Below are 25,969 nucleotides of genomic sequence, written 5' to 3' on the forward strand. Positions count from 1 at the left end.
GGTTCCATCAGTATTTTTGGAGACCATCATCGAGAGGCAACTTCTTTCGCGGAGAGGGTAAGACTCTTGCATGTTTTGTGAGTTCAAGTCTCCAGTGTCTGGGGCTAAGACGGGCAGCCCTGTCTGCTCTTTCCATTTTTGTGGAGACCGGTGTCGTTCTTTCCCGGTCTTTTCACCTCCACTCGCCCTTGCCTTGTTCAAAATTCACCTTTTGCTGCCACTTTGCCCATGTCTCTACTTTTGGTTTGTCTTTCATTATTAAGGGCGTCGCCTTCATTCTGGCCTCAACCCCAAGCATGGCATTCCTTGTCCTTTGGGTCACAGCTCAAACACTTTTGCCGGACGAGGTACAACTTCTATCGTACTTATTGGCCCCTTGCGTTGTCCCTCGGCCTTCTGCTTCTGGCCCAGAGGGACTTTGGAGCCAAAAGACAAATCATATCTAAAAGTGGGTTCCGCTTGGATGAAAGCAGCGCGGGATCAACACCCTATAGTCAAAAGGAGAAAGAGCCAAGAGGCACCAAAATTTCACTACAGTAAGACAAAAAGGCGGGCAAAAAGCACGGATACAAAGGGCCTCCAAACGCCCTCCTCATCCACCAACAAAGACTGTTGTGGTGGGCGCGGATACTGTGGCAGTAACGCATCAGCGTGGCCCGAAGTCAGATGGGCACGCACTTTAATCTTTTACGGGCCACATTTTATATCGTACAGTGGGAATATCATCTGACGCTCGTGCAATGAGTGCAGTTCAGGCGCAGAAGCCAACGCCGATCCACTTTTCATTAGGCCTGATTTCGATGCCATTATTCGCTCGCTCCTGTTTGTTTCCCTGTTGTATTCTCTTGCCCATCTTTCCTTCATTCTCAGCCTCTTTCTCACTTCCATCTCTCCCTTTCTGTCCTTACTTTCAGGTTTTGTCCGCTTGCCCGCTTGCACTGTTCTTCCTCCCATTTACGTCACAATTCTGGCAAGACACAGCCAGGGACCCCATCGGCGCCTTTCAGCCATGGTGCGCACATACCCAAACGCGATGATTTCTCCTCGCCGACCTTTGTGTGTCCCAGAAAGAGGTAGCGTTTTTATGTCCCTTCCCTGTCTTCCCTGTTCTGCGTGTCGCTTGGTTGCATCCTTGCGCACCTCCCCTCCCCTCCCATTAATACCGACGGGGAGTCGCAAAGATACAAATTGTGTTCGACATTGGTTTTCGGGCAACCGACGGGGACGGTCCATCTCCTTCCCGCTTCATGGTACGTGGACAGAAAGCAGAAACGCAACAGCCAGACGGTAAAGTAGCATTGTTATGTTACCTGCGCCACCAGAAAACGAACGTCGAAACAGAGCGGCGAAGAACAGTTTGGCGATGGGACCATTTTGCTCAGGAAGACGAGCAACCTCGTCTCGTACTCGTAATGCGGTGGCTTGCAACTGGCGTATAGTATACTATTCCTACACTGCTGCGACGTGAAGGAAGTCTTTGCGGTTTGCTTATTTTAGATGGATGTGACAAGGGACACCCACAAGGGAGAGCCTGCGCCGCCCATCGTCACTCCGCCCCGCCTCAGCTTCCAGCTGCGTCGTAATTGGCAATGAGGGCCCTGCTTTTTGTTGCCAGCTTGGCCCAGAGCCCCAGAACTGGCATGGCATGGCCCAGCATACCATGGCCAGGCCCCAGTTTTATCTCAGAGCGACCGACCGGCCGGTCTTAGCTGGGTGGTGGGTTCTTCTTCGGAATACGATTCCTGCTTGGTGGCGCGGACTGCGTTGTCTTCAAGGACCTTTCGGTGCGTTTGAAAGGACAGCAGAACGACGGGGTTTGGCCATCGTTTTCTAGCAAGTGCGAGTGGCAGCTCGTGCTGCCTCATTCCCTCTTCCTGCTTTACGTCCCCTCCCTCTTTCGTCCAAGGTCAGGAAAGGTGGCAGGGGCAACCGGGCTAAATGTTGTTGTGCAACACCTTCGTACAGATTGTTGTGCATTTCAAATGCATTCGCTGCTCGGCATGGATGGACCTTACCACGCCCTTTCCGTCTTTCCCAAAAGTCACATTCACAATGGTAGGTGCAGGGTTGCTCTTTCTCTGCGACACCCACACAATGAACTCCTTTGCCATGGTCTCGTCGAAGGTTCCTTCCCACTCATCCGTAGGTGATCCCATTTCCATTTGCATTCCTGCCTTGTGTTGCCATGCCCAGGAAACTGTCAGACTGTGTAGACGCTCGCTTTTTTCTTTCTCACAGAGCAATGCCTGCGTGTTCAATTTGTGTTTCGTAACTGGCAATTTCCTGTTTGCTGGTCTTGTCGCCTGGGCGAAGAGCAATCCATCAAAATCCTTGTCAGGTTTTCTCGTCGTTCTGTGTTCGGTCCCTGTCTCTCATTTGCTTCTTGCGTGTCTCCCCTGCTTGGACACCAGGCCGCACCTTCCTTCTGATTCGCCTGCCAGTCCTCGAAACGACTTCGGGAAAGCTCCCCACCTCTCTCCTGCCTTCCTTCCCCCTCCGCTTGTGGACTGGACATACGACGTGCGTCGCAGTCGCCGGCGCCCTGTCTTTCGCCAGCCCGCTACCAACCGCACCAATGGCCTCCTCGCCGCACACCAAGTGGCGCTACACAGGCTACAGCAGCACTACAGGTGTACCATTCACGCACTACGACCGGCTACGAGGTACCTTCCACATGGCGGATTCTGCCACAAAGCTCAATGTATCTTGACGCTTTTTCGTACCTTTTCCCGTCTTTTTGTCTTTTACACGCCCCTCTCGTATATTGGCTGCCTTACTTACACGCTTGCCCATCTCTGTCTTTGTCGTTGTTGACCTCCACAAACCTCCACATCATCCACCACCTCCACCACTACGCAAACTAATTACAGAATCGAGGGAGAGACTTCCATGCGACGGGGGGGCAGTACGACGATTGTCGGAGGCGAGCATCACTCCTTCAATATTATTGTCTGTCTGCTTTCCTTTTCACCTTTTTGTTTTTCACATTTTCCTTTAATAGCTCTTGCCTCATGCATCGTACATTGTTCTCCTGTTCTTTCCTTTTTCATCTCGACATACTACCGATTCGTTCCTTCCTGATCTGGACTGGCAGCTTTGCACCGACCTCTTTTAACTCGCTCTCAAGTCCTCCTTGACCTCATCTTTGTTTTACGACCACGTCGGTTTACCTCTGCAGCCTCGCTGTTGCAGCCCTCTGGTCTCTTGTTTTCATCCACCATACCCGTCGCGTATATCCCAGGCCTTGTTACCTTTTGGAGAACAACATACACGGCCGCAGGCTCTTTCGCCTTTTGCCATTGCTCCCACCCGCGTGGACGGCATATCTTGGTCCCAGTTCCCATTGCAACGACGTCTATTTCGCTTCTATTACGATCTTTACTTGCTCGCCCTACGCTTCGTTGGAAGACTTGGAGCGACCATTGGCGACAACAACAATGGGCACTGAATATACTTAGGTTCCCGCCAACGACGAAATATCGCCTCGATATCTCGAGTTCTCCCGACGTGTCTTTTGTTTGCACTCTTGGACTTTGTCATTTTCGACGGCAAGGTGAATGGCAATACATCGTGCTCCAAACTAACTTAGGCCGATACGTTCTGAATAAGAGTTGTTTGGCCGTTGGTCACTGACATTCGCCAAACGACAACGATCCTGCACCAAGCTTAATGGTCCAAGTTTGGTCCATCTTGCCTCCAACAGGATTGACTGTGACTATCTCCGTACATCATCTCATCGATTTGCGGGAACAACCGAAATATCGCCTCTAAGGGATACATATCGCTGGCCACACATCACCATTCACACCTGGTATATCCCTACCGCGGCTGGCCTCGACGAGACAGCTGTCGCTGCCTTGGTCTCCTTCCTCCATCCCCCGTTATCAGCCGCAAATGTATTCGGCCGCCGCATCATTCAGTCTACCACCACCGCCGACTTCTCCATTGCGTACATCATCACTATCCACGAACTCGGCAGTGGCACGACGTCTTCCTCTACCTCGCGAACCTTCCAGACTCCTCCATCCACTCCAGCCTCCGGCTTTCTATCCCAGAACGACGTCTACGGCATCCAAACAGCAGGCGTCGTCCTACGCTCCGAGCGGTCTTCGCACACCACCGGGCGACGACCACTACGGCGCTATGGGCAGCCTCACGCATCACAACCTGCACCTCCATTCAGCTGGTCTGGCCGACTACGAGGGTCGGCACCATGTTAGCTCCTCATCACACGCCGCCGACGCCGACCGCAGACGAGCCATCCTCAGCGAAGCGCACTCCGCTCTGACTCTCGGCCCATCACCACCCACAGTGAACGACTACAACAGCGTCGCCCGCTCCGTGAACCACGAGGTCGAAGCGCTCCAGGCCCAGCAGGTCCAGTCACAGCAAACATACCATCAGCAGCAGCCAGCAGTTGCCCGTTTTTCCTCGACCTACCTGACACCACCAGACGCGGTTCCATTGGGCTCTCGGCAAGCTACTATAGAGAACGAGATGCTGTCCGACAACGGAGTTCTTAGCCAGCCGACGGCCTCCTTGAACGCCGTCCCCACGACCACAAATGGCGGCACAGGCACCAGCGCAGGAAACCCGCCGCGACACCAGAAAGCAACATCCATCACGGAGAAGGACTCGTTAGCGATGGTGATGCACAGCCCGGAGGTGCCCAGGTGCATCAACCCCCAGGGCGGGAGCATATCAGACTTTACTGCAGAGGTGCGTAGGCTCCGCAACATAAACGATGCTCCTTTTGTGCCAAACCAACCAGAACCCGACCCAACATGTTCATTTGAGACCTTGTCGCCGCTGACCAGTCCTCTCACTTTAGATGACCTGTTTGTTTTGGTTTGAGACGCCCAGCGTCTTTATCCAAGCAAGCAAAATCGACGCGCTGCCCGCTGACGCGTGGATACCCCGACTGAGCAGTAATGGCTTCCCTACAGAACCGTTTCGGTCCTGGGTGAACCGCATGATCAACACAACACAAGTCACGCAGAATGTTATTTTGCTTGCTCTGCTTTTTATCTACCGTCTTAAATCGCTCAACGTCATTGTCCGGGGAAAGCCAGGCAGCGAATTTCGTCTTCTGACTGTTGCCCTCATGTTGGGAAACAAGTGTACGTTTTGAGTTGATGTTTTGCCGAAATACATATTACTGATGACTAATCATTTTATGCATATAACAGTTCTCGACGACAACACGTACACGAACAAGACGTGGTCTGATGTATCGGGCCTACATGTGAAGGAAATCCACGTCATGGAAGTCGAGTTTCTGAGCAACATGCGGTACAGCCTGCTCGTCTCCAAAGATGAGTGGGAGGACTGGATTGGCAAGCTGGCCAAGTTCCGCATGTACTATGAGCGTGCGTCTACGTCGACAACGTCGCCCCCTAGCCTTGCAGTTGCAAGGCCCGCTGCTTCACCGCTGTCGTCACCTGCATCATACCATCAGCAGCCGGTAGCAAGCAACATGAACTTGTCTCCTACTGCGGGGGCTGGTGCCCTCCAGATGCCGTCCTACTCGCCGTCGACCCGCCCGAATTTTGCCGCACCTCCTGTTGCATTGGGTCAACTCCCGGCCTGGCCTGGCCAACTGCCTACACCACAGGTTGATCCTTCTATGAACGGACGGAACGGAAACTCGAAGCGGTCCTTGTCCTTTGAGGACATTACGGAGCCTCCGCCGAAGCGGTCGTCTCGATATGTCTCCCCGGGGTCCACGCTTCCGCCACCAATTCCTTCACAAGCACGATCCCAGGCAAGCTCAGGCTTTTCGTCCATGGCCCCTGTTGCAGAGTTTGAGAGTGTACCTGCAAATGTCGTTGCGTCAACTGCAGAGTCTCGGCGGTTGCCCGCTCCGCAGCTCACGCTCAACACAGCCGCAGCGCAGATGCAGCATCCGGTCCAGCAGCACCTCCAAAACAGCACAATTGCCAATTATCCGCCCACCACAGGCATGCAAGCTCCTCAGCAGCAGCATCAGCAGCATCAGCAGCATCAGCAGCATCAGCAGCATCAGCAGCAGCAGATGGCTGCACTGTCCCAGGCACAGGCCCCAGTTGCTCTGCCACCTCTTCTTGCACACGGCGTGCGTGCCATGGCGACTGTATACCCGCCCAACGCCGGTTCCAGTGGAGTCGCACTTCCGTCTGCTGCACCCTCAACTCAGACGGTCTCGACGACCTTGGCACCCGCAACAGGCCTCGCGTCCCAGCTTTCCATGCAGCAGCCTACAAGCGGCCCTGTCACAGGCAGTAGCTCGGCTGTGCCATCATACCCGCCGCCACAGACGTTCAGTACGCCTACGAAACGGATGAGCCCGAGCAACGTTCTGACGCCGAACGCTGCGTCCGTGTACGCCGCTGCCACCAACTCTTCGCCGCTGGCCGAGAGCTTCCCCCATCTTGCCAGCGGTGTGCACACGCCACTTACGCACTCCCCGTCGGTCTATCTGCAACAGCGTGCGAGCCCGTACCGGCCTATTCGCAATGTGCATATGCTGCTAAACCCGCCTCCGACGTCGAGCCTGCAGGATTACCAGACACTGGGCCCGATTCTGATTCCGCCCACGCAAATGTACTACCAGCCACTCGGTCGCCCCAACGACCTGCGGTCGGGTATTGTCCCCGAGTTCCAGGGCATGCAGCAGTACGGCGTTGGTCCGATGCGTCACGGTGCATCGCTGACGCCGATCCATGCTCTCCAGCAGCACCAGCAACAACAGCAGCAGGCGATGCAGATGCCGCTGCGCGATGCACGGGTCAAGCAGGCCCAACAAGCGCAACAGCAGGCCCAACAGGTGCAGCAGATTCAGCAGCAGCAGCAGCAGCAGCAACTCCAAGCTCAAGCTCAGGTGCAAGCACAAGCACAAGCACAAGCCCAGGCTCAGGCTCAGGCCCAGGCCCAGGCTCAGGCTCAGGCTCAGGCTCAGGCTCAGGCTCAGGCTCAGGCTCAGGCTCAGGCTCAGGCTCAGGCTCAGGCTCAGGCTCAGGCTCAGGCCCAGGCTCGGGCATATGCCAACCAGCAGTCTCAATACAATAACTAGGCGATATGGCAAGATATGCAGCCATGTATGGCTTACTGAACAGCCGACATGCCTGTTTTCTGTCGTTCTTGGCCCTCCCAACTACCAACACATCTCACTTATTCGCATTAGCTTCAGCCTTACTTTGAACGCTCGCCCATGAGTGCTTCTGTATTATAGTTATACTCTATTTTTTTTGTTTCTATTTCTTTGATCTGCTCGTCTTGTTTCTGCGGGATGGGTCCAGGGGCACTCTACTTCATCTAGCATATTAGCGGCGTTTTGCTTATCTTTTGTTGCTTTTCTCATTGTTTGCAAAGGAGGGCATGGCCCATTACGTTTCATAGCATAAGGCATCATCACGGAATCGGGAAGGAAAGTTGGGGTATAATATTATTTGAGCGCGCCGACGCTCTGTCGTTGCTTTCCATAACGTCTTTATTGCCTTGCGTGTTGCGTACTGTGTAGACATGGTGTTCTGCAGTCGCCCAACACCTCTGCGGAAAAATGCAGTCTCCAATACTCATCCACGAGGCACGAGATTGTCTTTTACCGAAGTGTGTCAGCGCAGGCGAGACGCGTTTTTCTGCGAAGCATTGCGAAGTGCAACCGTAGATACGAAAATGAACCTTTGAGCAAAAGGGTGCTTCACTTTGAACCGTGGAAGTTTCATCAAATGGGTCCAAGGAAAATAAGATGGCAAATGCAGACATTTTGCCCATTGTGAAAAAATGATCAGAAATTGTCCCCAGACAAAAAGTGTTCGACGAAATGCCGCCGGTGGTGCGTCATTCAGATTGCGTGCTGTCGCGGTGTGATGTCATCTTCGCGGGCCGCGCTGCCTGGTGCGGGGCGGACACCATCGGCGTCAATTAGCGCTTCCGTGTATACTAAGTCCACTGGGGTATCTGGGTATGTCCCCTCAAAGCGTAATGCTCATCATCCTCCTCGCTTACGCGACATCGGCTACATCTGGTGACACGTCAAGGCCCTCATGCCCCTTTTCTTCTCGTTCCATTTCTCCTGAGCAAACACACCTGTTGGGCGACTTTAATAACATTCACATTCATCGCCACGGGACTACAAGTTGCCTTGCCAGTTTTATTCGCTTTTCTATACGCCGTACGGTACAAGCATAATGGCATCTGACACCAGAGCCTCGTCCGACGCGGTGGCGGCCGAGCAGCAGCCTCTCCTGGGCCCAACATCCAACGGCAACAACGACAGCAATGCGTCCACATCTGCTCCTGTTTCTGCTGGCTCGGCGCCTGCCTTTCGCCGAAACTTGGGCGCCCTTGAGGCGTTTGCCATTGTTATTAGCATTGTCATTGGCAGCGGCATCTTTACGTCACCCGGCGCCGTCGACACCAACGTCCCGTCACCGGGCGCTGCGCTGGGCGTCTGGCTCGTAGGCGGCGTGCTGGCCTGGACCGGCGCCGCTACGCTTGCAGAGCTCGGCACGGCCATCCCAGGCGAGGGCGGCGTGCAGCCGTATCTGCAGTACATCTATGGCGACATTGTCGGGTTCCTGGCCGCTTGGACGTGGCTCGTTGCCGTGATGCCGGCGACGCTGGCCATTCTGTCGATTGTCTTTGTGGAGAGCCTGTCGACGGCGACCACGGGTGCGAGCGGCAACGGTGTCGACGGCCAGTCTCTTGCACACAAGCTCCTGTCGATTGCTGTTCTGGCGGCTGTCAGCCTCGCCAACTCCATCAGCACGCGCGTCAGTGCACGCCTCAACAACTTTTTCGTCGGCACCAAGTTTGTCGCCATCGGCGCCGTCGTCGTCGCTGCTCTTGCCGTGGCCATTGTGCAGACGACGTCCATCAAGCCCGGCGAGTCGCTGCCGGGTGGGCACGACTGGACAAGCAACTGGTTCGCCTACCGGCCGACGCTCAACCCAGACGGCTCCCTCACGGACTGGACGCAGCTCTCGAGCTGGGCACTGCTCGGCCACGTCTCTGCCGCCTTGTACGGCGCCCTCTGGGCCTACTCGGGCTGGGACAAGGCGGTGTACGTGTCGGCCGAGCTGCGCGAGCCGGCCCGCCAGCTGCCTCTCGCCATCCACGCCGCGCTGCCCACCATCGTGCTGTGCTTCCTCGCAGCCAATGCCGCCTACTATGTTCTCCTGCCCTGGAACGTCGTGTCCACCACGGACAGCATCGCCGTGACGGCATTTGCCCGCCTGCTTGGCCCCGCCGCTGGGTTTGCCGCTGCCGTCCTTGTGTGCCTTGTGGTGGCCGGCTCGCTGCTGGGCAACTCGTTTGTCGCCGGCCGCATGGCCGTCGCCGCGTCCAACAAGAATTGGATCCCGCGCCCCTTTTCCGTCCTGGGACGGCTCGGGCGTGCGCCCGCCAAGGACAGCACCGCCGGGGACGCCCCCATCAACGCCCTCGTCCTGGCCGCCGCCATCGGCTCCATTTACATACTGCTGGGCAACTTCCGTGCTCTGCTCACCTTCAACGGCCTCGGCGAGTTTACCTTTTTTTTCTTGACCGTCCTCGGCGCCATTGTCCTGCGCCTCCGTGAGCCCGACCTGCCCCGCCCCTACAAGCCTCTGATTCTGGCGCCCATTGCCTTTTTGCTCGTCAGCGGCTTCGTCGTCGCGCGCGGCGCGGCCTTTGCCCCGGTACAGGCGCTCGTGTTGCTTGTGCTGTGGCTGCTGGGCGTCGGCTACTACTACTTGCGGCGGTGGCTGCAGCAGCAGCATGCGGTCGTCTCCCACGACGAGTAGACAAGGGGAGATGTGGTTGGAGGCAAGGGAGCCTCGGGTCCGGATGGCTTGTGTTGTCAAAGTAAATAATTGGATGGTTTGGATAACAGTTAGACGCTTTAGGTACTGGATGTTTTTTTCTTTTTTTTTTTTTTGTCTTCTCATATATGTGCATCGACGGCGTTTTGGGTCGCGCCTGCCCAATTCATTATTTATCCAAGTCTCTCCTTCTTTCGTTCGCTCTTTCCTAATTTTGAAGTCGCATGCCAATCATGTTTTCATTGCTCTTTCCTTCTTCGTCTCTTGTCCCTTCTTCTTCCAGCGCTGTCAAGCTTTCCCCTTTAAACATGCCATCATTCTACATCCTAACGCATCTGTTAATTACATATCGTTTTGTCTCGTCACTCGCGAAAGCCACTTCACCAACGTTCGGCAATTCGGCATGGAGGCGGAACAGCAGCCGCCGCTGTGATCAGATAAACCCCCGACCCATCATCGACACACCCACCTCCAGTTCTACAAGGTTTGAGAGGCCTTGCGAATATCGCCTTTTTGCTCCGAACCCAGGGGTTAGGTTTCTTCCACAGTAAGTATGTCCATAATTGCAGAGTTAATGGCAAGAATCCAAGCGGCTACTTGTCTATGGCCTTTACCGAGCCTCCACCCTGGACAAGAAAACGCAATCTGGGCGGATAAATCGAGCGTTTCCCCACGGAACTTGAACCAGCTCGAATCCAACGTTGCGCACATTTTCCCACGTAATGCCCTTCCCGGCGACCGAGAGACTCCCTGGTATCATGTGAGATCTGTCACTTTCAAGTGTCGACAACGGCAAATGAGCACGCCCAAATGTCTACCAGGCCGACGCAAGATCGAGGGAAGTACCTGACATACTCACTTGATTCTTTCTCAACGACCATGCATCCAAGTGGCGAGGCAATTCTTTGCAAGGCGTTCAAAATACGGTCCTGGGCATTAACCAGCATACACAAGACCGCACTAGAAACAAATGATGTCAGGCAGCACCAGTGTACAGTATTTGACCTCCGCGATATATTGCCTCTCGACCGGACAAACGCGCAGTGGACTATCATACACTACTACCAAGGGCACTGGAAGTCTGGTTTTCTGCCGTATCAGTATATTTGATCCCTTCCGGACTTATTGTGCCTTGGCTTCTATCCACAGACGCAAATGCTCCCTTTTGCCTTCTTGTCTCCGATGGAAAATAAACCAAACAAGGTCGATGGATGGGCATGCCCGCTTCGAGCCATCTCTTGAAGACCATAATCCCGCCAGGTTGCCGTCTTTCAGATGTTTGCGAAAGTCTCAACCACTTGTCCTTTTATTTCCTCGACTTAATTTTCCTCGTCACTCCAGTGTTCCTTGGCTTCCTGTTCATTCTGGCCTCTCGTTACTCCTCTATTTCCCCTAACATAATTACTGGTATCATGTTACTGCTCCAGTGAGAGCCCTGATTCCCGTTCCCAATTCAGCCCTTCAACGACTTTGATAGTTCGGAAACTCAGTTTCTTTCCACACACACACGCCGGGAGGACAATATTTCGTCACTATTCGAGCTCGCGACATAATATATCCTGATCCGCAAGTACGGAAACGGGGAGCGATATGCCCGACAGTGTCCTCGTTTAATAAACCTGCCCTCTTCTCGTGCGGTCGTCACGCGCGCTCCTTTCTGTTTCCTTCACATCACTCACGATCGAGCACGTTTTTTGCCCTTTTTGCGTTTCATTTTTGTCTGCTACCACCTCTAAGCGGTCGAATCACAAAGCGTTTATTTCTGTTATGTTTCCTTGCCAAGGTACCACTTCATCCAGAACCTAGCCGGTCGATCAGAATGAGGTATACTGCAAGTGTCCAAGTTCAAACCAGCTAGCCGTCTTCTCTTATCAAAGAATCACAGGCTGCGTGGCTGAACATATCGCCAAAGAACGGGCTGAGGTGCATTTATAGTGGGAAGTTCCTTGTTTTACGTCTTAGTTGTTCGTCAAACTCACGCCCTGCGTTTCTTCCCCCTCCCTTGGATACAGATCAAATTCAAAACACCCGCCTCTTGTATTAGGCTCGCGCAACAGCAAAACAACGTCTAGAATGAGAGTAGCTCAGCTCGTGCCTTGGGGTGCGGTGCTGACTGGTTTTGCTGCGTCCCCGACCTCGGCGGCTCCCAACGCAGACACCTCTGTCTATCATGACTCGGAGACGGGATTCACGTTCACGCAGTACAACGGAAAATACACGCTCAACAACGCTGCTATTACCTTCCGCGTGGCCGTTCCGAGCGGTGTTCCGGCCAACACAAACTTCGACGTTGTCCTTCAGATTGTCGCCCCAAGGGATGTCGGCTGGGCAGGACTTGCATGGGGTGGTGGAATGACACAAAACCCATTGGCAGCAGCTTGGGGAACGTCGACTGGAGCTATCATCTCATCGCGATGGGCTACGTAAGTGTTTTTTTATTTCATTTTTGTTTTTCCCGGAGCCCAAAAATACAAGACCGTCCCCCTGCACATATACTAACCGTATTGCAGCGGCCATTACCTTCCGCAGGCTTATGCAGGTTCGACATATCAAATCTTCAAGAGAGGCACCAAAAACAACGGGACACACTGGCAGGTGACGGCCAAGTGCTCCGGATGCACCTCCTACGCCTACGGGTCGTCATCGATTATAAGCCGGCTAAGTCCCACCGGCAGCAACCGATTCGCGTTCGCCTATTCGGCGCTGAAGCCCTCCAACCCCTCGTCAAACACATCCGACTTTGGCGAACACAGCGTTATCGGGTACTGGAACCACGACTTTGGATCAGCAGCCAACCCGTCATTTACATCTTTGGTCGCGAAGAACTTGTAACCGTGAGATCCGTCCGTCCTTGGCCTATCAAAGGCCATTTAGATTCTCGATAAGGCGAAGGGAGAAGAGGGGTGAACGGGAGTATGTGCATACGAAAACATTACACACGGGAATGAAAGTGGCTAGAGGGAAATCTTGTAGAAATGAAGGCATATTTATTCATTTTCACTTTTCTTCGTTTTATGTTGATGAGCATCATTTTTAAATTCAGAAAGAAAAATTAAAGGCGGCCCCATAAACCAACACCAAGATTAGCTACTAAGCAAGAAAAGGATGTTGGACATGACACAGGACGACCATTACTCACCACTGTTGGTACTTGTTTTGGTTAGCACCACCTAAACTTGAACTCTAATTTAATTGGCATATAAAACGTCGTATCACTCCAACTTGCTCCTGCTTTCCTCTTCCATTTTTTCTCTCTTTTCCTCAAACCTCGACGAGGCAGCCATCGCAGTCGGATGTAGCGTATATAAAACCCCGTATAAAGGTTGCCAAAGGTACGTTCTCTCTTCCCCATTATATTCTGCTGTCCCCTCAATCTACGTCGTTCAATTCCACACGTTTCCTATTTCTTTTCTCTAGCTCTACACTTTAATTTCTGTTCTAGTGGCCACCTGGTTGTTACGACTAGGCTTTGGGAACTTAAGAAACCAACATGACGCCAGAATGAGACGTGCTTCTAATTTCTCTCTTCTTTCTCCTTTTCAAAATATTTTGTCGTTCGGCCACGTACTCTCATCCTTTCTTCCTTTTCCTGCTCTTCTGCTTCTCTCCCCTCGAGGGTGACTACCTTGCCAAAGGGAAACACAGAGGCAGAATGCAATAAAGACAAACTAAGAACTGAAGGATGTTGAATGTGCCCGTGCCCCCAAAGACAAAATAATAGAAAACAAAAGAGATGAGATATTTAATTGAGAAGGCGTGTTGGGCAAGGGGGAGACTTTAGGGAGACTGAAACCAAAAAACAAGAATGAGGGGAGCAGAGACACAACCGCGTGTGGAACAAAACGAATACAAAAAGGTGCAGTCTGGGGGTACTTTCGAAAAAAGGGAAGAGGGACTCGAGTCTACCGGGGTGGGAGGGACCACAGAGAAACAAGACCAGTCGAAGGAAATATGGAAAGAAAAAATGTGAACTGAAGCAGGGGTGATACCCTCGGCGGCTGAGACTGATATCTCCAATTAACCCAATCTTCGTTCCTCTCTTCTGTCTTGCTTTCCTTCTCTTCTCAACTTTCTCTTTTTCGTTTTTCGTGTTCCCTTCCCCCCCATTCTGGAGTTCCAACGTTTCTCGTTGGAACTCGTCAGAAGAAACCCACGACCAAAGTCAAAACAAAACAAAAAGGAAACGTGAGCAAAAGGAGAAACAAAAGGATAAGATGCTGATGCATCTTCCACTCCCCAAACCAGGACGTCTTGATACCTCTTCCTTCCCCTTGCAGAAAATTCCTTCCTTTCTCCAGTCCTGTCTGCCCCATTGATCGCGTCTCTGACTTTTTCTTCGAATCTTTTTTTTTGTCCGGGGGTTTTAACTTTCCATTCGGTCTCCGTCTCTGCCAGGAGCTGCTGCCAAGAGACCGATTGATTCTTTTTGCTCCCATGTTCTGACTTTCGTTTTGGCTTCACGTTCTTGGAAACCGTCACAGACGCGAGACAAACTCATTGGGCCCATTGAAGAGCAGGACTGGCAGAAGCGATTGAGTACTATACAAGCTCAAAAGGGGCCTTTGTCTACAGCGCTTAGGGTCTAGACAGTCGTGAGACAGGTTAGTTAGTTTTACGGGGAGCTGGGCAGAATTCCTTGGGCGTTGGTTCTCTTGTTTGTGGATGTTACGCAGAGGTCCACAAGCAAACATGCCTCTTAACCACCCATTCTCGGGGGTTTGTCTTATTTTCGGCCTTTGTTTCTGCCCCTGGCAGTGCTGAACAGGCCCAAAGGGAAAAGGATGGCTTCTGGGGAGACCCAGGAGCACTATACAGGGGGAATATGTGAACGCATGCAAGCTGGTGAGGCACAAACCAAGACTTGCAGTTTCTTCGGCTTCACAATTAACACATCCGAACCCCTTCTGTTATTGCACTGCAGGCCAGGGATAAGGGCCGGGGAGGTGTGCCATATTGCAAGACCGTTTTGCTTTTCTTCTGCGCGTGGTCGTTTCTTTGCAACCCCCCGCTTCTGTTCCAGATTTTTTTCTCGCTGCTGTCTCTCTCCCAGTTATTTTGCTTGGTTGGTGTGTCCTCCTTTTTGCGCTTTTGTCAGTGATGAACGGCCCTCTCTGAAGTAACGAACTTCGGTTCTCATGTTGGAGAGGGATTGGGATGCTTTTTCTTTACTTCTGGGCGCCCTTTTGCTAGCGGTCTCACAGAGTATAAGGATCGTGAGTCATCTGATCTGAGGCAAGCCGAAGCACATAAAACTTCCCCCTTCCCCTTGTCAGGACTTCTTTTTGATTCCGCGCGCTCTATTTTCGTCGGTATTTTTACTCGTCACAATTTGCAGTTTCCGAGCATATTGCCGTTCCGAGAGGCTTTTATACTCTAGGTGCGTTGTTTTACACCTACACAATTCACAGTGACACCAAGGCTTTAATTGGATTTTGCTTTTCAGTTTTATTTTTTAAATATAGATAACTGGTAGCATCTCGGTAATGGTAAAGGGGGGAATACAATGGCTTCAAAATGTATAGAGGGATGGTCGGTACCAAGCAAGTGGCGAGTAATATGTTGCTATGAAACGAAATTCAGAAGTGGGAAATTTCTCCCTGAAATGTGGCATGCCAAGTGGTTGAAAGATTGAATGAAAATGATGTTGATGTATGGTGAACCAAGAAAGAAAAATAAAAGACTGGCTGCTTGCAAAAAGCACTATGGTTGATGGAGTAATTTTGTTTGACACAAAGGGAAGGAAAAGAAACGGAGACACCACAAATGCCAAGCAATAAATCACGAAAAGCCAAAAGGGGGCTAGATCCAAACAAACGAACGAGTTGATACATTTTATCAAATTAGTTGGCAAAAAACAACGGTCAAAGAAAGGGAAAGGAAATGACATAAAAACATTGACAAAAAAAAGGGTAGAACAGGGCCTCTAGGTCAGTGAAGCCGCTCCTTGAGGTAGACCACCGCAGCATAGCCTGCACAGCACTGCGTGCTCATGTTGTGCGAGCACCAAGGGCACTTGACCATGGTCGTGATCGCGCCCGAGACACCCAGGTCACGGTCAGTGACCACCGCATCAGGCTGCGCCATGCATTCGTACACCCGCGATGGCATGTCGTGGAAGAACTTGCAGTTGCAACACTCAACAAGCATCTTAGCCATGGGCTTGGACTGCGGTGTTTGCTTGGCAAGCTGCTCGGGCTCGTGAGCCGGAATTCGGAACCGTGGCGACGTTGGCGACTTCCCTGATAGCGGCGCACCTGGTGCACTCGCCGGTGGTAGAGGCAACAACGTCGTGTTGGTCGGAGCTATGTGCTGCCCGCTTGAGAACGACGCGGACGTTTTGAGCGGTGGCCGAGGCAAAGACGGCGTCGACATATTGGTCTTTCCGGACCGGATGACATTCGAGAGCGGCGAGGAGACCAGGGGGGCTGACCGGCGCGCTTCCTGCAGGTACATGGCACTGGGTGAACTGCGCCCGGAAGGGGGTCCCTGGTCAAGCACAGCTGGTGCAGATGCGGGGCCCATCAAAGCAGTTGAATCACTTTGAGAGGATGCCTGAGTATCGTGGTCTCCGGTCTTGGGTGAAGCAGCCGAGCTCCGAGCCTTGGACTTGGGCGGGATAAAGGCCTCGTGGCGGAGAGGGGGCAGGAAACTGACATCGATGGACGTCCTCCGGGGATCGTTTCCGGCAGGAGTGGGTGACGTGGCACGTTGGCCATGGTCCGTTTGCCGTTGAGCCTGCGGGTCATGCTTGCTGTCATCTGCTATGCGAGGTTCTTCGCTGACGACAGACATGTGCTTGGCTTGCCTGCTGTTTCGTTTTTCGACTTTCCGGAACGAGCTCTTTTGCAGCGTCTTTTCCGGAGACGGCTGCAGCTTCTCCTCGACGAAATTGTGACCGTCCAAATAGTCCGTCTCGTCGACCTCCCGCTGGGCGTAATTGTAGGCCGGGGGAGCAACAGCTTCACGCTCATGGTTGATCAGTGCTGGGTGGACACCAAGAGCATTCTGCGCCTCTGCCAACATGGCAGCTTCTTTGAGGTTTCCAAACTGGGACTTCAGCGAAGCGCCAGACTTTTGGTTTGTCAGACTCGTCACGAAAGATTGAGCATCATTGTCCGGCGTTATCGTGGATTGACTCCAAGCCTCGTCAAGGATTCCGAGGCCCTCGGAAAGATTGGGAGTGGACTCCAACATGATGTCTTCGTCGTGAGGTTCAGATGCACGCTGATCAATGTGGCCATTCGGCTGAACTGGCTTGGTCTCCTCGTGATTCTGCGCTCGAGTTCCGGGGCGCTCGACGTTCTCAAGAAGCCGACCACGACTAATGGGTCTCTCAAGGTCGTCAAGGATTCGCCCCTTGCTCCGAGGTCGACCTACGTTGATGTCCCGCACACTTTCCGTTCTGCTAGCTGGTCGGTTTGGCAGGACCTCATGGTTGGCGCGACTCGAGGACGTATCAGTCTTCGAGGTTTCACGTGGCGCAGTTGTTACTTCCACCGTCGATGGGCCTCGGTTGTCGTGTTGCAATGCCGTTGTCGTGAGATTCTCCTGGCTATCCTTGAACATGTCAGGGCTGCCAATTTGAACCTCTTCGATGGTGGCGGAGAGTCCTTTTGCGGACTGCGGCCGAGAGGTATCCGGTGTGCTTGCAGGCGATGGGGGAATAGAAGAGTCATCATGGTAGGACGACGTCGACGAGCCCTCTGAAGGACGGCTTGTGACCGGGACCCTTTGTGACATTGTCTCCTGGTTGATTTCTCCGAGAATGCGAGCGGCCTTGGGAAGGCGTCTTGCATCCCTTTGAGGGATTTGGAGGCCGTGACTGGCGAAAGGCGCGTCGTTCTTCGAGCTTGACATTGATGAAACCGCTGTCTGGGTAGAATTCTGTGAGTGCATGCGTGAGGGAGACTGTGACACAGGCGCAGACGTCGGTGCTGTGCCCAATGGATTGCTGTGGGATTGGAGATGCATCGCCCCCATGGCCCGCTCCTTGAAGCTCCGACCCGCGTTCGTGTTTGTCGTGGATCCGCTCGATGTGCTGCTTCGGCGGCCGATTCGAGACTTGATCGAAGAGAAAATCCCACTGGTTGGGGTCGCCAAGTCGAGGCTGGGCGGCGAATACGTCTTTGAGACGAAATTCATGTAATCGGTATTCGACTCGCCGTCCTTCTCCACGTAGTGATCCTTGTTGTTTTCGGGCAAGGATGGGAAGGCCTCAATTTGCTTGTCGGGGATAGAGCGTGCTGGTGGCTGGTGCTGCTGTAGTGGGTGCTGGTGCTGGTGGCGAGACCGTGATGGCTGTTCGAGCCGCTGCTGGCTTTGCTTTTCCCGAAGAGCCGCGTCCTCTTGTTCGCTCGCTTCCTTGACGCCATTTGGTACACCCGTTGGCTTTGTAACCTTGGACTGCGGCGAGCTTGACCGATGGCCGTTGGACTGCGGGTGTTGTTGTTCGGGTGCGCCTAAATAGGCAAACTGTGTTTGGTTGGGCCCATTCAGCAGGTTCGGGTCGGAAAGGGCCGCCTCTTGCATGAATCCTTTGATAGAGCGTTCGATACTCTGTGCCCTCGCCTTGCGAACGTAGCCTCCAGACCCTGGTGAGTCGACACTCTGTCGACCTCTTTCCCCATTGTCCGTCGTGTGATTGAGAGACTGGTCGGACATGGTTTTCGTAGCAAACAGTCGGTGGCCATTTGAGTTTCCAGGCTGATCATCCGGCTTGGCTGGAACAGGTGTGATGGTTGAGGCCGAGTTCTGCCGACTGTGACCAGTAGGGAGGTTGCTCCGGAGAGCGTGCGACCGCGAAGACGTCGGAGGGTACGAGATCTTGTCGTTGGCTGACGTAGGTCTTTCTTCTGTTGTAGTCAGCTTCTTATTCCCGGGGGGATTCTGTTGCTGGACCTGTGTCGTCGTGAGGGCAGGTTCACGAGAGGTGTCTTGGGCGGTGGTCGGTTCCGATGTTGCTCTTGAGTAGGTAGGGCGCGACATCCCCCAGACTTCAGGAATGAGAGCTTCGCTGGTAGATGGGAAATACCGAAGTACCTTCATACCATATCCGTGGCTGCTGTTAAGACGTGATGATGCTGAGCTGGATGGTCGATCCCGTAGGTTGTTGATCGAATCGGGATTGTCTAGAGGCGGAGACTTGTATAGACGGTTGGCCGCTCTCTTCTTAGAACTGGCTCGAAGTTCTTGGTCGAACCTCTCCTTTTCCTTCTTCCGAAGCTCGGCTTCCTGCTTCCTCTTTTTGTCCTTCTTTTTCTGCCCGTATCCCTCCCAACTTGGCGACTGGCATATTGATGACTGATCGGACTCCTCGGCAATGTCGTCCTCCTCGTCATGTCCACCATTCTTCGTCGGTGTCGAAAACTCAACCGACTTCTCTCGTGGTGTAGTATCGCCGCTGCCGTCTGCCACAGCTGACATCACATCGCTATCGACAGCCATGTCGCGAAGTACCGGCCTCTGTGACTTCTGGCTAAGCTGTCCTTTTTCGCCAGCATCTGTAGGCGATGGTATCGTGATGGAGAGTGGCGACGCGGGGCCAGTACGACGCACAACAGTTGTCATTTGGTCAAGCTGCTGGTGTTGCTGGTGTTGCTGGTGTTGCTGGTACAAAGACTCCCTTGAATCTCGGCGTCGGGTCTGTATAGGTACCGGCGGTGGTCGTATTTGATGTTGGAACGACATAGCCGAAGTGTCGGGCGTTGGCGATGTCTGGGCACGTTGAAGCCGGGCGAGCTATATATGGAAAAGAAAACGAGGTGTCAGATAAAATGAGTACATGAGACGTCTTGAGAAAGACAAAAGCAACGAAGGGGGGGGGGGGAAGCAAGACACAGAAGACGGGGAAATGGGCACACGAAAAAATGGCAAAATGCAAAGAAGTGTAGAGAACTGAAATCTCCGCAGAGGCAAAACACAGGTCAAAGCTGAAGAGGAGATGGGGTTGTTTTACCTTGTATTGCTTTTCCAGATCAAGCATTTTTTGCAAGCTCTCCGATCTTGGAAGAGGCTTATGCCCGTCGATGCGTGTAGCTGCCATGATGGCAAAAACAAGTGAAAGTTCGTGAGCTCAGCCCAGTTCACTGTCCTTTCCCAAGAACGTGAAGAAGGAATGGGAAAAATAGAATAAATAAGAACTCGGGAGTGAATACAAGGAAAGAACGGCGGCGAAAGGTAGGCGGGACAACAACGCCAAAAAGAGTATAAAGAGAATAAAAGGCGGAGACAACGGATCCCAGACACGGGAGCCAGTTACGTGTACAGGCGTGGCATAGACGGTACGTGCGAGCTTGAACGAGTAGCCGTGAGTATCAAGTATGAAGAGAAATAAAACAAAATGACGAAAAGAACGAGCGGATGTTCTGCGCGTCCGGTCGTGACGGGCAGCGGTATGGGGTATAGTTTCGACAGAGGTGGAGTGGGCTGCTTTTTTTTGTTGGCTTTTTGGGCACGCTTGGCGAAATGCGGTAGAAGGTAGAAACGGCGGGCAGATATTAAGAAATAGAAGGGGAAGAGGGGGGGCGTGTGCGTCGTAAGGAAACTGAAAAAAAAAAAGCGAGTATGGAGTTTGAATTTAGGCGCGAGAAAAACTCAAACAGGGTTTGAAGCAGCGGACGATGCCATGGGATTGGACGGCCAAGGAGGATGAGAATAAAAAAAGCAACACGTAAAGTGCAGACGTGAGAGTGGAAACAAAATGGGTGTCGGCGGGTAGGGGAAAAATAGAATGAGACTGGATGGCGGTTGAGAAATAAAGGCAGCAGCTCGGTACTGCTGGCTGGCGTTGATCGTCACCCGGCGAGAACGATGGAGGGGCGTGAAAAGAAGAGAGCAAAGTATTGCCGGGTTGTCGAACTTGGTACGTCTCTTCCTTGTTCGTGAACAGTTTCTGTTTGTTGGTAGAATGATTTATCAAGTAGCTGAAAAGTTGAGAACCAAAGAACGGGGAGAGATCACAAAAGGATATGACGAAGACGAAAAAACTGCGTATTGCCGGGACGTAAAACAAGGAGCCGGTAACGAGACAAACTACCAACGACGCAGTCCAGCTTCTGCGGTCTACTACCACTTGGGTTCTTGTCTTGAAATTCTCTCGTTTGTTGCGTTCTGTGATTCTCCGGACTATCGGAGAAGACTCGCAGTCGTCAAGTGTGGAAGAAAGCACGTAGGCAGGGCGATATTAAGGCTTCGTTTGTCGAGGGTTGGTGTGGAGCGAGAGGCAACGCCAGGGGCGTGAGCTTTTGAGTTATTAAATATTAACAAGCAGTCGACACCGACAGCAATTCTGTAAAGTACAGACACAAAAAAGAGACGAGGATCAAGGCGAGGGGGGTGAGTGACGGATGCCGAAATCGTGACTCTCAGTGCATCGTGGAGGGACGATGTGACGACGGAGACAAGGCCGGAGGTGTCGCAGGAAAGGGAAAGAGTAGGAGAGAGAAAGGTGTCAGCGAGTGTGGAGGATTGGCCGGTCTGATGAATAAATGTGGGCCCGGGAGAAATCGAAGAATCGAGGCCGGGCAAACGACGGGCGAGAATTAATAAGGAACGGCGACAAAGGCAGGCCTCGTGGGAGAATGAAATCGAAGCGAGCGTGGCGATGGTGAGGCGTGGTGAAGGCAGACGATGTGACAGGCAAAGAATTTGGTAAGAAGGGCGTGAGAAATACACGACGAGAGGAAGGCAAGGAGATCGTGAGCAGGGAATATGGCCGAAAACGAGAGACCGAGATCGAGAAGGTGGCGGTTGGCGAGCTGCTGGACGAGAACGAAAGAATCAAAATAGAAAGAAGGTCGAGCGGCTGTGCGGTCCAGCAAGCGGGAAGAAAGATGATGGCGTAGTAAGTAAAGGTCGAAAGGGGGCCAACCGAGAGGCGAGGAGAGTAAATGTGTGGTATGGGTGGAAAAGAAAAGAAAAAAGGAAGAAATAGAGTGGACGTGTAAAGTGAACGAGACTGGGCGCCGCGCGTACCTGGAGATCCGGTAGAAGAGAAAGGCGCAAAAGAGCGGACGAAGGAAGCGCTGGGAGGACACGGTGGGAGGATGCGCAGCTTCGTGGGAAATAAAATAAAGAAGCAATCAATAATAAAAATAAAATAAAAAGGAGCAGACATGCGTGATGTGTGCGTGTACGACCTGCAGAGGTAACGCAATGTGCTGCATATGACGAGATCAAAATGAAAATAGATATAGCTGGCCCCCTTGTCAAGAAAAGGTGGCTGACGGCATGCGCATGGGCGTGGAGGTTACGGGAGGACGAAATAAAGGGGCATGGACAAGCGGTCGAAAAACTAAATGGTTAACATGAAGCCTAAAAACAAGGCCACGGAGAGGTTTGGCGAGGATGGCGTAAGAAATGGGAGAAGAGGAAGGAAGCAGCTGATACGGAAGGAGAAGGCACGAACGGGCATCAGAAAGGGCAAGAGCGCGGCCATAGTGCAAGGAAGGTGCAAACGGCCATAGTCCCAAAAAGGCAAGAACAAAACAAGGGAGCGAAGGTGCATTTGACAGGCAGATCATGAAGACGGAAGCCCGAAAGCGAAAGGTATGCAAGCATCAGCCTCAGCCGGCTGTGGACCAATGGCTGCAGCACATGTACTGGCCTTTATACGACGGAGCCGGGCGCGGCGATTCGCATCATCTTGACTTTATTTCGTGTTATGGAGAGAGGCATATGGCGGCTTTTTTTTCCAGGCCGCGACGGAAGGAGCAATTGCTTTTCTCCTTTCCTCGCCTGCTTGTGGCACCTGCGGCGACCATCGCCACGCAACCACGACATCCACGACATCTACGACACCTCTCGACGCCACGCGCTCCGCGCCATGCCCCTGTTTTCCTCTGCCGATATTTCTGTGCGACTGGCAAGATATGTGCTCGTGAACCCCGTCCGCATGGATCGTGATGGAAGCAAGACGGATTCGCATAGCATGGTCATAGCAAAAGGCCGGAAAAAAAAAACACGCCCCGAAATTGCTCAGAAAACAGCCTCATATTCCATGCCATTTTTTTTTTCTCTCTCAAAATGCAATATATCCTAATTCGAGGCTCACTAATGGATGAAAAAATGAGGAACAGCATGAAACCTTGAACCAAACATCAATCACCATGTTGAGAAAAAGAGGGCTTCTCCGACATTCTCCCAAACATGCTTCACCTCCCAACAAAGGCACTACACTCAACTCACCATCCGACGTCGAATTAAGCTCATTGATTCGAGCCTGTACTTGCCATGGGTCAGCCAGTTTGATGCTCCGTTCCGGTAGTAAATGCGACCCTCCATCAAGACCGCACAGGATACAGGTTGGAGCTACCATTTGCGCAACCTACGCTACAGGCAACGTGCGTCGCGCCTCAACGTGGCTCCTGATCCTTTGACTACGCCGCCCGACCGATCCAGTCGTGAAAGAGAGGAATGGGCGGGCAAGAGTTGGGCGTGGCGGGACGATCAACCGAAAAGACACTGGACTGTCGACGAAACCGGTCCAAAGGCTCGAGCCACAAAAAAGTGAGTAAAAGCGATGATCTTGCTGTTTGGAAAAACCTGTTCTGCTGTTTCTTCAGCTCTTTGCTACGCGCAGATGCCGGTGACCGCTACACGCAGCTCGCATTGGGGAAAGAAGTGGCCAGGCCCAGAGTTTTTCGTTTCAGGCAACCCGCCGGGATTTCCCCAACCCAAATGACCAAAGTTTTGCACAAATCAACAAAACACTCCTTCATACATAACCCTCCTTGGCAGCGGAGCAAAGGCCACAAACAGCCAACCTGGAAGCAGCTACGGGGAAGACGAAACGGGAAGAATAGAGAGGAGGAGCCGAAATGGCCGAAATGAGAAGACGTGCTCAGTTCATTAAACATTGCCTTTTTTTCGTATCATTTGCTTTACGAGGTTACCTATGTGTTGCTCTGCGTTGAACACATGTCTCTCTATTGTTCCGTATTATTCTTTTGGCCCGTATTATCGCGTTTGTACGTATACCTCTCCTTTTCGTCTCTTATTTAAGCAGCCACCGGTACCCGGAGCAAGACCTGTACCGTCAATGGTGGTAAGATGCTGACCCGGATGATCCAGTCCAGTGAAGAGCCGAGACGAACATAAGCAGAGTTGTGTCGTCAACGGAAAGGAAGAGGCACAGCTTCCCCTGTCGTTGTACATTTGTAAGAGATCTGTCAAGGACTGGCAGAACTAGGCCCGCGTTGGCCGACGAAGCCGCCGGCAGTGACACGTTCGTATTGGTAGCAGGGAAAAGCAAGAAAAGGGGCTCCAGGCATGCTACTTGTTCCTTGCCTGTTGCCTGCCTGTTGCCTGCCTGCATTCTACGTGCATTTTGCCTGCTGTCTAGGCCAGGGGTCGAGCTGGGTCGATCGAACGACAGCAAATAAAGAAGACAAATAGAGGCCCGTCGACACGAGTTCCCAGTCGGATCCACAGCAGCATACGAGGAAAATATGATCGAATTGACCATGCTGCAGGTCCTCTCAGGTGCCTTCTGTGCAACGGGAGCGGTGACCTATTTTCAGTGTTATGCATATGCCCCCTACCTTGTGCGCCAGTCGTTCCCTGGCACCGGCTCTAGGAAGGAAAACGATACAAACGAAAGTAGGGGAAGGACACTGCCGTGCCACGTAATGCCGTCAAAGTCATAATTGTACTCGTGTGCAATTACACCGTACCTTTACCCAGGAACCCGCCCGATCCAAAGATCCCGTAACCAAAAAACTGTGCCCAAAGTACAACCACACGAAAGACTGGTATGGGGATAAATAAGATGCATTACGTAAATCAATACCTGACGCCTTGCCCGCGCGTGCCCTCACTCCTTCCCCCAGTCAATCGCCAGCGGCTCCTCTCCGCGCCCTGCCCGCCACCGGTCGGTTGCTGCCATCAGTTCGTCGCATCCCGTCAGCAAGAACGGCCACTTCTTCGCAAACCCGGGCGTCACCTCCCAACTATCAGGCAGCCAGGGATCCGACCATACTATGATGCCACGGCGCTCGACGTCATCAAATCCCTCGTAGAGTCCGCCCAGCAGATCGCAGCACAAGTTGTCTGGATCCCACTGGCCGTACGTCCGTAGCAGATTATCACGCATGGCGGGCGAAGGTACGCTGCTGATCCACAGCATGTCTGGCCGCCGCGGTTCTTGGTCATGGAAGATGCGGCGCTGAAGCGGTGTGGGCCGAAGAGAAACCGGGAGATCGTCTGGTGAGGTGGCCGGGGTCGGCAGCGGGGGGTAGATGTGGTCAAGTATCTGGTCGAGACCACAGTCGGCGTCCATGGCGGAGTGCAGGATGGCGAGGATGGCCATGTTGGTGAGTGTGGCGCGGAGGACGTTGTACTGGATAAGGGTGAGGAGGCGGTGGTCGAGCGAGAGTGGGAAGTGGACAAAGGCGGCAGGGAGGATGAACATGTGGAGGTTTGGGTTTGGCTGGAGGCTGAAAAGAGACGACAGGGAGGAATTTGATCCGGTCGCTGAGCCGCCGCTCGACACATACTGCAGGAGTGGAGGTATAAGCTTCACGCGGCCAGGCACATAGCTGGGCGGTGACGACGAGCCCGATGGTAAAGAAGATACTGTTGGCCGAGGCGTCAACACAAAATATCCCGCCGGTTGTTGCACTCGCTCTTTGTAGAGCTGCAATTGCTGTTCCTGCTCTGGATGGGTTTGGACTACAGGTTTGAGGACCCAAAAGCCGGACGACGCCTGTCCCTGTACGATTTATTAGCCTGTGGGAAATGTGGACGATAATAGCACAATGTGGCTTGATCTCCAGCCGCATACCTCATTTGATGCTGCCAGGGCCGCCTCGGATGCCTCCAGAGCTTTGCGCCGTCGCCATGCCCGCTGGTGCAATCGGTTCTGCCGCTTCCTCCGCTCGGCCTTGTCGGACAGCCCCTTCCAGATATCAGCCTCTCCATCTTCATGTGTCTTCCCCTCTCCCAGGCTGTGCGGCTGTCCGTGTCAGTCATTGTAAGTCAATCAGGTCCATCAATTCGTCCGTTAGAGAGACTCACTTCAGACATGTATGCCGACGTTGCCACGGTCACTTGATGTTGATTTGGATGTGAGTGTCAAGATTCAGTATCCCCATAAGCGCGCGTGTCCGCTGTAAGAGAAAGAGATGGATTGGAAATGCAGTCGATATGGTGCAGGTTGAAGAAACAGGTTGCCGACGACGACGTATGTT

The 25,969-nt window shown here is 52.9% G+C and overlaps 5 protein-coding genes across 5 annotated transcripts; 3 read left to right on the plus strand and 2 right to left on the minus strand.

The window, feature by feature from the left end:
• Positions 1–1,009: 1,009 nt before the first annotated feature.
• Positions 1,010–7,051, plus strand: SPBR_04537 (uncharacterized protein; the record flags this gene model as incomplete). The annotated part of the gene is made up of 4 exons (XM_040762814.1): positions 1,010–1,056; positions 4,056–4,719; positions 4,832–5,120; positions 5,190–7,051. 4 exons carry the CDS (start codon positions 1,010–1,012, stop codon positions 7,049–7,051), a joined length of 2,862 nt encoding a protein of 953 aa, XP_040615906.1.
• Positions 7,052–8,168: 1,117 nt separating this feature from the next.
• On the plus strand, positions 8,169–9,764 carry SPBR_04929 (amino acid transporter; the record flags this gene model as incomplete). Its single annotated transcript, XM_040763206.1, has 1 exon — positions 8,169–9,764. One exon carries the CDS (start codon positions 8,169–8,171, stop codon positions 9,762–9,764), a length of 1,596 nt encoding a protein of 531 aa, XP_040615907.1.
• Positions 9,765–11,855: 2,091 nt separating this feature from the next.
• On the plus strand, positions 11,856–12,614 carry SPBR_05273 (CBD9-like protein; the record flags this gene model as incomplete). The annotated part of the gene is made up of 2 exons (XM_040763550.1): positions 11,856–12,205; positions 12,293–12,614. The coding sequence occupies 2 exons, from the start codon at positions 11,856–11,858 to the stop codon at positions 12,612–12,614; spliced, it is 672 nt and encodes a 223-aa protein (XP_040615908.1).
• Positions 12,615–15,710: 3,096 nt separating this feature from the next.
• On the minus strand, positions 15,711–19,226 carry SPBR_04591 (uncharacterized protein; the record flags this gene model as incomplete). Its single annotated transcript, XM_040762868.1, has 1 exon — positions 15,711–19,226. One exon carries the CDS (start codon positions 19,224–19,226, stop codon positions 15,711–15,713), a length of 3,516 nt encoding a protein of 1,171 aa, XP_040615909.1.
• Positions 19,227–24,594: 5,368 nt separating this feature from the next.
• On the minus strand, positions 24,595–25,805 carry SPBR_05060 (uncharacterized protein; the record flags this gene model as incomplete). The annotated part of the gene is made up of 3 exons (XM_040763337.1): positions 24,595–25,491; positions 25,564–25,734; positions 25,797–25,805. 3 exons carry the CDS (start codon positions 25,803–25,805, stop codon positions 24,595–24,597), a joined length of 1,077 nt encoding a protein of 358 aa, XP_040615910.1.
• Between the last annotated feature and the right edge of the window lie 164 nt (positions 25,806–25,969).

This window comes from Sporothrix brasiliensis, assembly GCF_000820605.1.
Source record: "Sporothrix brasiliensis 5110 chromosome Unknown Cont21, whole genome shotgun sequence".
NCBI lineage: Eukaryota > Fungi > Ascomycota > Sordariomycetes > Ophiostomatales > Ophiostomataceae > Sporothrix > Sporothrix brasiliensis.